This window comes from Stigmatopora argus, chromosome 2 (genome assembly GCF_051989625.1).
Source record: "Stigmatopora argus isolate UIUO_Sarg chromosome 2, RoL_Sarg_1.0, whole genome shotgun sequence".
In the NCBI taxonomy this organism is placed as follows: Eukaryota; Metazoa; Chordata; class Actinopteri; order Syngnathiformes; family Syngnathidae; genus Stigmatopora; species Stigmatopora argus.
In genome coordinates this window covers 20,820,122-20,832,287 of record NC_135388.1, presented here as the reverse complement: position 1 = coordinate 20,832,287, position 12,166 = coordinate 20,820,122, and the positions used below count along the sequence as shown (strand labels likewise).

The window sequence follows — 12,166 nt, the reverse complement described above, 5'->3', positions numbered from 1 at the left end:
CTGAGCATCTGCAGCACACTGGTTGGGAGACACTGATCTAGAGCAGAGGTCAGCCAACCCAAAATGTTGAAAGCACCATATTGACGAAAAAACCAAACGCCCCAATGCAGATAATTACGTCTAAACAGCAAATAGCAAGACTCGTAATGACTGCTTGTTCTACTTTCTTGTCAAGAATAGTTTTGAGGAGATTGATTTTGCATTTGGAGATGTGATTTATATATAGATGCTGTTTTGTACATGGCTTGGCATGCTATAGCTGGATCATATTTATGCAAAGGAAAAACAAAAGGGAGCAGTTTATATATCATTTTTATTGGTTAGGTCATCCAGCTACCTTACCTCCAAATAATTAAATTAAAATACTCCAATTTCATAAATAGTCTTCAAAGACAAAAGCAAAACCAAATGTGAGTCATTTACACGTACAAGTTGGGCATAAACTTCAAATCACATGAGTGAAAACAAGCAAAAGCTACCAGACGGTACACAACTAAATATATGAAACTTTGATGAACTGATGAAACATGAGCCAAAAATAAGCAACCGGCAAACCTATTTGTTTCATCCAGGCTAGTGAGCAGGTAGTCAGTCCATCTTTCTGTGGTGTTTTCACTGGGGTTTCTCAAGGCTTACTCCAGGGGCCAGGTGAGGGCTATGATTAGATGTCAGCAGGTAAGGTTGGCTTCAAATCATGTCTTCTTTTACAAGCCAAAGGTGTTTTCGCCACTGTATGCCACGTATAAAAAGCCATCTTCGTCTTTCTCCTTTTCATACAGCTGTCCCATTGTGATGCTGAAACATGAGGGAGAACCCAGAATCAAAACAGACCAGTTTATTTATATATATATGACGAGATTCTCGTAACTCGAGCGGACGTTTCCCATTGAAATGAATGGGAAACACATTAATTCGTTCCAACTCTCTGAAAAAACACCAAAAACAGGATATTGGATTGGAAAAAAATGTTGTATTTCTTCTAATTCGCCATCTATTAACAAAGTAACACATAACTAGTGGTTTAATAGTAATAAAATGTGTTTAATCTAACTAAAATTGGGCAGATTTCGCCGACGGGAGACAGAGACGTTTGGGGGCGTGGGGGGGGGGGTTCTTTTTTTCCCCACGACAACGCACTCGTAAACAGAACAAACAAATTTAAATTAACTTGGATTAATATATACAGACACTCAAACATACGTTTAATGTAACTTTACACAAAACTGAATTCTAATTTTGTTGTTATCTTTTGTTACCTTCGTTTTCCGGGTTGGCGGTTTGCCACGCCTCCGCCCTCACATTTGCTATCGATGGACTGTTTGCTGTTGTATTGCCTTCAAAATATTCCCAAAATGATGCACACAAATGTCCTCACAATAGGATAACCCACGACCACTTGCCAACGAGAAATAGTCTTGTAGTACATTTTAGCGATCGCTCCGCTGCTCATAAAGACCGGCTCGCAACTCCCTCGTTGAAATGGCTCTGGTTGCAACCGCTTTGAACGGCGCCTATGAGAGAGAGAGTTGCGACCAGAAATATTACAAAGAGAATTGCGAGCCAGTGCAGCTGATGTTCTTAGGAGCAGCGAACAAGAAGTAATATAATACTCCTCGTATTAGATAATAAAAATAACAGGAAATGCAACAGCTCAGCTTGATTGTGGGTAATGAAGTTTCATTCTGAGAAAGAGTGACATTGCCTGTCGGCGTTGTGTGCACGAGTATACTTCATTACCCAGAAAGCCCTCTTTTCCCCGCGCATGCGCGTTGTGCGTTTCCTGGTCTGAATAACTCATCCGGTGCTCGTAAATATTGTTATACACGAAAGATATGCAAAAAAGACAGTGCCATGGCCACCTGGCTTGGTCGCATCACGAAATTTTGATCGCATGACGGGCGAATTATTCAATCGAAATTTCCGTCATAAGACGAGAATTTTGTATGACGAGCGATCGTGTGACGAGGTACCACTATATATATATATATATATATATATATATATATATATATATATATATACACACATACACACACATATATCATGCCAAGATGGCGCCGTTCACGCGGGAGCCAGTGGCAGTAGCTCTGTACACTTATGTTTTCCGTGTTTTACAGCCCTTCTATCTTTTTTTAAATTGCATTTTAATATTTCTTAATACATTCCTTTTTACTTTACTTTGTACTTTATACTTTTTACTTTAATGTTTTTACAACTTTCCTTGTTCTGTTAGCCTGGCTTCTTTCGGCTACTTCTATTTTGGAACCATTCAGCCATGCCCACGCTGTCACACACATGGGACTAGCTGTTACAATACGCAGCAGAAGGAGCAACACCTCGGTGCCGCCGGACAAAAGTGCCGGGAGAAGAGGCAACGCTTCTGACCAACCATTCCATCGTGGGATAAGATGGAAGAGCTGTCGGCGCTTACCAGCAACGGAGTTGAGGAGTTCTGCCGTGCTGCTGTTTTCTTCAGCTCCAGACTACTGAGGAACTGTGGGGATAAGCTTGGAAGAGTGACTCTGCATATTCTCTACCTCGGTCACAGTCTGCAGAAGTTCCCCATCTCGTGGAAGACTTCCTGTGTGTGGTTCCAGTTTTTGTCCAACTTTACGTCTTTTTGAGTCTATCCGTTTTTGCTACCGAAACCAAGATGGCGCCGTTCAGGTGTCAGCCGGTGGCGGTAGCTCCGTCCACTCTTGCTCGTTTTGATTTTGCTGCTTTTCTGTCTTAATGATTTGATTTGGTGATTCTTAATGATCCCATTGACTTTGATTTGCTTTGTAATTTGTGGTTTTGCTTTTGCTTTGTTGTTCTGCAGCCTTTGCGACTGTACTGTCCAACTTATAACTATGCCTTTTCTTGCTACTGTCACAATGAAATTTCCCGAATACGGGATGAATAAAGTTATCCAATCCAATCCAATGTATACATGTATATATGTATACATATATACATGTATACATGTACACACACGTACATACAGTGATATGTATGATTTTCCTTTGTAAATCATTGATTGCTTGCATTAGCAATTTCAGCTAAATATATCATAACAGACAAACACAGTGATATTTGAGAAGTGAAATGAAGAGAAAGGGGTGGCTGCATCTGAACTGAAATAACCCAGTTTTAAATTGAAATCTTTATATCGGCTGGTCGGATAAAAAAAGGTCCGATACCGATCTACGTACATCAAATTGCCAAATAACGGCCTGATATATCGGCCGATCGATAATTATAACAGGTGCTTTCAATGCAGCCAAAAGGGCAAGGGTGCCACTTACAGCAAATTATGACAAAAGTTATGTTACCGTATTTATTCGAGCATCACGCACAAAAACCTGAAGCAAAGTTTACACGAATCCCGGTGAAACATTGCCCTCCGCCAGTGAAAAAGACCCCTCCGCAGCCGTTATGTATAAATGGGAGATGTAAAACCTGTCTTTATCCGCCAGATGGTGATAATCTACCTTCTTTTACAAATGCCAGCCCTCTCTAAATAGCCTTCGGCAAGTTTATAGGGTAATAGGGGTAAAATTTAAAAAAAGTGGCTCCAGTGAAACGAGTCCACCCAGGGAGCTCGATCATCGCTCAAGAAGAATGGAATCAATTGTTTGGTGAATCTGATGATGATGAATTAGACTTTGAATTTTTTAAAATATTTTGATGATGAATTAGACTTTAATGATTTAAAATTGTAAATTATATTTGAGAATTGTGTTCATATTGGTAGTAGTTTGTTTTACTAGGTTTCCGTACCATATGTTGTGAATGAATTTTTTGTCATTGCGACATGTGTTCAGAATTTGCCAGTTACCAGTACTGGTGCAATCCTTGGTGGGAGCTGAGAAAAACTGAAGAAAAAAAATTATACCAATTTTTGGTCACAAATTATGGGTGTGCGTTATACACGGGTGCGTGTTATACTCGAATAAATACGTTAATTTCATTAAAGATGGAGAAAGATGAAAAAGAAAAATGTTTTCCGAATATAAATTGGCAGTACTTGTTAATGAAGGTATTATCATAGGGCCCCTTTCTACATTTTTTTTTTACATTAAGACTAGAAGTGCATTCAATTCACGCAACATACTACTATTTTTATCTTAGTGATACAGAAACAAAACTACCAGATCTGTTGAGTATCATAAATCTGACCTTGACTGGGGCACCGTCTTGTCTACAAACAAGAAAATGGCCTTCTCTGAGGGCAGTTGTATGCGTTTCCTGATGATCCACATGAACTGAGCCACTGTGATGTCAGAGGGCACCAGGTACTTCCTCTTGTCAATGTCAACTATCTGGGAACCAGAAACCTTCTCCACAATGACCTAAGGCAAAGTCAGTTTACAAAAAAGCAAAGTTCATTAAAAATGAAAACAAAACTTGGGACAGTAAAGAAAAGCTTCACTCACCGGGACCCTGTCAGGGTACTTGTTGCGGATTTTGGCTGATTCTATGCATCGATGTTCTACAGAAGATAAAACATCTGCGTTATTTAGTAATTTAAAAATTAAACAGGTTTTTAGTGGATTGCAATGTAGTGAAGAACACTGATAATCAGAAAAAAATGGTAAATGACCATGGTAGGTTGTTACGAGAAAATTCTCCATCTTGCTTTGTGCTTGGTATTAATTATGGAGTACATTTTTGGTAGACATTTATCTTCTTCAATCGTTTGGAAACAAACAACAAAGTCATTTACTATTATGTAAGACAAGACTTTCTATGCTACAACAACGGGATTGTGGGCAATGTAGTCATGATACTGTGACTTATAAATAAAAGAACTCTTACAGAGCACTTAACTCATTGGACGCCATCGACAGTCTTAAGAGATCTGACATATTTTTTATATTTTGAAAATAGATTGTATGTCAGGACGGCCCAGTGGCACGAGCGGTTAGCGCGTCGGCCTCACAGCTCTGGGGTCCTTCGGTTCAAATCCAGGTCACGTCCACCTGTCTGGAGTTTGCATGTTCTGCGTGGGTTTCCTCCCACATTCCAAAAACATGCATGGTGGGCTGATTGGACACTTTAAATTGCTCCAAGGTACGAGTGTGAGTGTGCATGGTTGTCCGTCTCCTTGTGCCCAGCGATCGGCTGACCACCGATCCAGGGTGTCCCCTGCCTCTGGCCTGGAATCAGCTGGGATAGGCTCCAGCACCCCCCGCGACCCTAATGAGGATAAGGCGGTTCAGAAAATGAGATGAGATAAGATTGTATGTCTTGTGTCGTCACTGGCACTGAAACTTGCCGATTTAGAGCCAAGCTTCCCGGTTTAACGAAATTGGACGTGTATCGGCAACAATGGCATATACCACTCGCACCGCCAGGCCTCGATACTACATTTTAACCGGAAATATTTCTAATAGAAGTCAAAAGACTTTGCGGTTATACCAATAATCAACTAAGGATCAGAGGGATTTTTTATGATCACTTTACAGTGACAGCCAAACTATTACGTCACTGGCAAAAATATACTACCGTATTTACAGGCATATACACCACACTCTTAAAATTGCCTTAAAATCATTGAATTTTTCAATTTCTCACGTTTAAGCCGCCCCCTGATTCACAATTTTCACCTCCATTTCATGGTTTTAATAGGGTAGTACAAATTTGTTAATTTTGAAGGGAAAATCTACCACACGTGGTATTTCTGAGATACTGTATGAATCAAAAGCACATTATTATGGTCAATATCATAAGGAAGTTAGTAATTCATCCAGTAATGGTTGTTTTCTTCCTCCAAAACAGAAAATAACCACAAATAGTAAATGTTAATTTGCCGACATCTACTAGTGAAAAAGAGTATAGCGAGTCTTGTGCGCATATAAACCCTACACATGATTCAGTCATATTTTTTTTGAGTTACAAATACAGCTTATTTGCGAGAAAATACGGCAAATTATGCAAAATTCTAAAGGCCACCCCCTGTAGGCCTCTTAAGGTTCTCCCAAAACAACCATCTCTTTCTCGATAACAACACTAGACTTCACTTAATGGGGGATGCACAAGGCCGGCTATTTTGAGTGCTCATTCGAAAAGCAAAAATTCGATACACCTTTGTTAATAATGGAAAAGTAAAGGCTTTTGGCAGGCTCCCGTCCGGCATTAGCCAAACAAGTACAACAGGACTTACTTAAATCTGCCTTGTACGTTTGGCAAAGAAACACGACGCTTTCATCACACTTACAAGCTCAAAACGTCATGGATGGAAATATATAATGGTCATTAGATATTATTTTATGGATTAAAAACGTAATGAAGGTCCCGTCGAATGGGGGAAGCTAAAATTACTAAGGCCCCCAAGATAGATGATTCGTTTGAGGACAGGCCATTTGTTCAGCCTGCGTCCTTTTAAATGGTTCATGAAACCCGTGATCCAAATATTTGTTCCAATTGTTCACGGTATCTAATTTATGATTTACTAATCCACCTGAAATGACATTATGGTTGCACTTGTCTTTTGTCATAATACGGACACCTCCCTCCTTCCTTCCCTTACCCAGAGAATGATCCTCTTTGAACATCCATTTCATGGTTGCCGTTTTCGGGCTCTCTTGGCTTGCTACAGATGATTGTAAAAGTCACCCGATGTTAGATCGAACAGAAAGTGATCTTTTGTCGGTCAGTATTGCTGAAATTGTAAGGGAAAATGGACGTTAGGCAGCTCCTCGGGTCTTTAAAGTCAACACTTCAGCAAAACAACAACAAGCACCGCCTCCTCGCTCTCAGCCAACCAGAAGCCGATTTATATCTGACGTCATGACGGATTGTTTCATTTGGCCCAAAAATCAGGTGGGGGAGGCAAAATTGCGTGAAAGATTTGCCACTTGATAGTCTAAATCTAACTATTTTATTTATTTTTCCATTTTATACTGAAATCTTGATACTTTGCATGCAACAAATACGTTTGGCGTGAATTATGTCATCAATCCCCGCATCTCTGGTCTAAAGCAACTACGTCATCATTATATCGTGTATACTTTAATGAGTTTTATTAACTTATTTAAACATAGTTTGCTGTTGCTATTGCTAAAATATGGAGAATTTAGAGCATAACCAAAGCAGTTTTCAGTGTGCTCAAAAGCCCGTTGTCGCAGTGTAAATGAATACTTTTACCCCCAAAAAGTTTTCGTGTACCAGTTGTCTTTTATTGGATTGGATAATTTTAGTCATCCCGTATTCGGGAAATTTCATTGTGACAGTAGCAAGAAAAGGCATAGTTATAAGCAGTGGCGGGCGGTGCATTTTCTGGTAGCGCCTTCAACGTATCAATCCAACCCTCAAAAACTATTTTATTGCTATAAAACCTCTACTGCAGCTACAGCTGCGACACATAAAAAATAATCAATAAATTAATGCACAAAAATGGGGTAAAATCCACTTCCTAGCAGCATTTCATGATTAAATACAAATACTGGAGCTTTTCAGACATTAAAACCAGGCCAGGGGGTGATTTTCCCGGGAAAAGACAGCGATGAACGTCAATGGCGTACGGGCAAACATTGCCCGAAAATTGGGTAAAATCCAGCCGAAAACAGCATTTATTCATTAAATACAAATACTGGAGCTTTTTAGACATCAGAACCGGGCCCGGAGTATCATTTCCCCAGTAAAAAGACAGCGATGAACGTCGATACGTCCATACGTGAAATGACAAAAAATGCACTAAAATACTAAAATTAGGTAAAATCCACTTCCTAGCATCATTTATTGATTTAATACATATACTGGAGCTTTTGAGACATTACAACCAGGCCAGGTGGGTGATTTTTCCCGGGAAAAGACAGCGATGGACGTCAATGGTAAAACGCCAAAAATTAAACTGGGGTAAAATCCACTTCCTAGCAGCATTTTGTGATTAAATACTAACACTGGAGCTTAAATACAAACACTGGAGCTTTTCAGATATCAGAACTTGGCCCACAATTGAAATATTATTTAGGAATATAGCCATATTTGTAATTTTACTCACCAAAAATCCTTTTTACACAATATCCATCCTCCTTTCTTTCTTCCTTCTTTCCTATCGCCATCGAAGCTAATGATGAAAGTCGAGCCTGTCCTGTCATATTTCCGGCATAGTCCGTTTTGAAAATGGCATTAAATCAACACAACAATATACTATTTGCTTGTGGAGCTAAGTTAGCGCGCTGAAAGTGCCCCACACACCATTTTGCCGGCTGTAACAGGCTTGCTAGCTTCGGAATTGACCGCCCTTTCTTAATGATGTCCATTTTTTTCCTGAAAAAGTCCGTCTAGAAAATAGCTTTGTGAGCAAACAGAATCTATTTGTTTTTGCTTCTGTCGGCCATAGTGGGTGGAGTTTGCGATCTCGGCTGCCTCGGTACTGCTTTGGCCCGCCTACTGGCCAATCATAGTTTGTGAAAGCAATGACATGTCCCAGCCAGCAAAATGCTAACGCCTATGAAAAATCATTGTGGGGTTGCCAACTCGAAATCTGATTGGTTAAAAGCAACGGTCTAGTTTAATGCAGCAGAGCCCGCAAGAACTGATTGTGCAGGCTTTGAGGCAGATCTGATCTGGCAACAAATAATGGCTGAAATGTGATTGGTTAAATGCTTCAATATGAAAACACACATCTGGAAGCAGTGCAACCAGGGGGAAAAGCAATGAAAGGAAGCTAACAGACCATTTGGAATAATAAGTACGTATTGATGGACAAAATATAATATGATTCAGATATTTCTTAGGCCAGCAGAGAAGGCCTTGAAGGCCCTGACGGCCCGCCACTGGTTATAAGTTAGACAGTACAGTCAAAGGCCGCAGAACAACAAAGCAAAAGCAAAAAGCACAAAGTACAAAGCAAATCAAAGTCAATGGGATCACGTGAACACGGTGCTCTTGAGCCGCATGTGGCTCCCGTCCAAGACGAATGTGGCTCTTTGCTTTTTATCATATTTTGTATATACTGTGGCTCTTTGCATCGTTTGGTAGGGAGAAATAAGTAGTCTGCACTGCGATTGGCTGGCCACCGATTCAGTGTTTTTCCCACCTGGCACCTGAAGTTAGCTGGGATAAGATCCAGGACCCCCCATGACCCTTTGAGGGTAGACGATTCAGAAAATGAATGAATCCCCAGGGGTCGGCAATAAATAATTGGTGGAAAATTATTGCAGTATATTGCCATAAATATATTTTCAAATGGGCTTTCACAATGTAAATATATGTATGTTTATGCTAACAAATGATCAATTATTGATTGCCCAAACAAAATTATTTCCAATAATTTTCCTCGGCCCTTTTCCGCAGCGTGCGAGAAATTCACAAATGCAAGCGTGCAAAAAACACGCCTGCACGCACATTGCTCGCATTTCTCCATCTGGGATTGCGAGTTCGTCTCGTATCATATCATCCAATGCTCCTTCGGAAGGTTCCCCGTAGTTTTCTATTTTTTTATATAAATCTACAACCGCAAAGCCAAAAAATGCAATTTCCTTCTTGATTTCAGATGGGAACTTTGGGGTTGTATTCCCAGGGGTCATCAAAATGTAATTTTTGGTGTTTAAATCTATTTTTCCCATCAAAAAATAATAACAATTTATTCATGCTAAGCGCCAATATAATTTTCGCCCAATTATTGAAATATATTTTGATCAATTCCTTACAGTGGCGTACCGAGGAATTTTGCGCCCCAGAGCAAGTTCTAGACGGTGCGCCCCCTCAATGTCAGAACTCAATTATAAAGGTAGCCAAATGTGATAAATTTCCTTGAAACTTAACGAGTTACACATCAATTTTCTTTTGTAAATTTGCAAAATATTAAAAACTGGATTTAAAAATATATTGCAATAATTTTCAATTATTGTTTTCCACAGGGAAAATTTAAATATATGTATTTTCTGGGGCTAAAATTAAAATATATTTATTTTGCAAGACAAATATATTTCGGACACAAAAATTAATATTTTCCAAGCCCTGCCTTAAGTCCTTAATGGGTAAGAGACACCACTTAAAGCTGTCGCCCAGGCAGAGTTCATGAATTAATACCAGCGATGTTATGTGATATCATGGCATGTTTTGGATTTTACAATACATTCATTTTACATACCATCTTCACAAAGGTTGCGGGGGATGCTAGAGCCTATCCCATCCAACTATCACAGGCCACAAAGAGACACACAATCATTCACTCTCACACTCATACCTAGGAGCAATTTTAGTGTTCAACCAGCCTAGCATGCATGTTTTTGGGATGTGGGAGGAATCCCACGCAACCTCGAGGAGAACATGCACACAGTAAGGACCCCACCTGGAATCAAACCCTTGATCCCAGAACAGTGAGGCCAACGCGCTAACCAGTTGGTCACCAAGCTGCCTTTCACAATGCAATACAATATTTCTGTCTCAGAATTCAGAATTAAATTAAGTAGGTATATTCCACACCGGGCAGCCTGGTGGGGCAAGTGGTTAGCGCGTCGGCCTCACAGCTCTGGGGTCCTGGGTTCAAATCCAGGTTACGTCCACCTGTGTGGAGTTTGCATGTTCTTCCCTGGCCTGCGTGCGTTTTCTCTGGGTTTTTCCAAGATGGCGCCGTTCACGAGGGAGCCAGTGGGAGTAGCTCTGTACACTCTTATGTTTTTCGTGTTTTACAGCCCTTCTATCTTTTTTTTAATTACATTTTAATATTTCTTAATACATCCCTTTTTACTTTACTTTGTACTTTATACTTTTATGTTTTTACAACTTTCCTTATTCTGTTAGCCTGGGTTCTTTCGGCTACTTCTTTTTTTGGAACCATTCAGCCATGCCTACGCTGTCACACACACGGGACTAGCTGTTACAATACGCAGCAGGAGCAAGACCTCGGTGCCGCCAGAGTTTCGAAGCTGGACAAAAGTGCCGGGAGGAGAGGCAACGCTTCTGACCAACCATTCCATCGTGGGATAAGATGGAAGAGCTGTCGGCACTTACCAGCAACGGAGTCGAGGAGTTCTGCCCTGCTGCTGTTTTCTTCAGCTCCAGACTACTGAGGAACTGTGCGGATAAGCTTGGAAGAGTGACTCTGCATATTCTCTACCTCAGTCACAGTCTGCAGAAGTTCCCCATCTCGTGGAAGACTTCCTGTGTGTGGTTCCAGTTTTTGTCCAACTTTACGTCTTTTTGAGTCTATCCGTTTTTGCTACCGAAACTCGTAGCTCGTTTTGTGTTTTTGCTGCTTTTCTGTCTTAATGATTTGGTGATCCTTAATGATCCCATTGACTTTGATTTGCTTTGTACTTTGTGCTTTTTGCTTTGTTGTTCTGTGGCCTTTGACTGTACTGTCTAACTTATAACTATGCCTTTTCTTGCTACTGTCACAATGAAATTTCCCGAATACGGGATGAATAAAGTTATCCAATCCAATACTCTGGTTTATTTTAAGAAAATGACATGCAGTTTACTGATATTACAAGGCAAAACTTAACCTACCTACTAACATTGCTATGCTACAAAACCACGAGGAAGCAATAAAAGCAACCACTCCTTGGCCTCTTTGTCCTGAACAACGGGTACTCAGACGTTTGGTCGCCGGACGTTTGGTCGCCCGGACGTTTGGTCGCCCGGACGTTTGGTCGCCGGACGTTTGACAACATGACAGAGAGTTTACTGTTGAAACCAGCTCTCAAAATTATATTCATGAAAGAGTTTAATATCTAAATATCTACTGTTGAAACCAGCTCTCAAAATTATATTCACCCCGGCGACCAAACGTCCGGCGACCAAACGTCCGGGCGACCAAACGTCCGGCGACCAAACGTCCGGTCAGTCTAAGTTGTTTTTAAGTCATAATTTGAAGTTGTTTATATGCATGTGTTCATGTGCTAACGTTAGCTTCCTCCTTACTGCACTGTACTACTACTGCACAAATAGAACATGTTTTTGCATGCATGTTATTCATTTTAATACATTAATAAATAATTTTATTTCATTTTTGTCTGTTTCTTACATCTTTTATACAGAAGTGGGACACTTGGATCACTTTCAAAGGGTTTAGTTGATAGTTTTTTTTTTTTAGGACCGAGGAACAAACTACAGAATCTACATCTAAAGTACTGCTCAACTTATGAAAAATCCAAGTTATGAAAAAAGTTCTGGAACCAATTAATTTCGTAAGTAGAGGTATGACTGTAATGTGAAAAAAAACAGTGGG

The 12,166-nt window shown here is 40.2% G+C and overlaps 1 protein-coding gene across 1 annotated transcript; it reads right to left on the bottom strand.

The window, feature by feature from the left end:
- Positions 1–295: 295 nt before the first annotated feature.
- gabarapl2 (GABA(A) receptor-associated protein like 2) lies at positions 296–6,749 on the bottom strand. The gene is made up of 4 exons (XM_077592171.1): positions 6,515–6,749; positions 4,419–4,474; positions 4,162–4,334; positions 296–795 (listed from the first exon to the last, which is right to left on the bottom strand). Exons 1-4 carry the CDS (start codon positions 6,546–6,548, stop codon positions 705–707), a joined length of 354 nt encoding a protein of 117 aa, XP_077448297.1. The 5' UTR covers positions 6,549–6,749; the 3' UTR covers positions 296–704.
- Between the last annotated feature and the right edge of the window lie 5,417 nt (positions 6,750–12,166).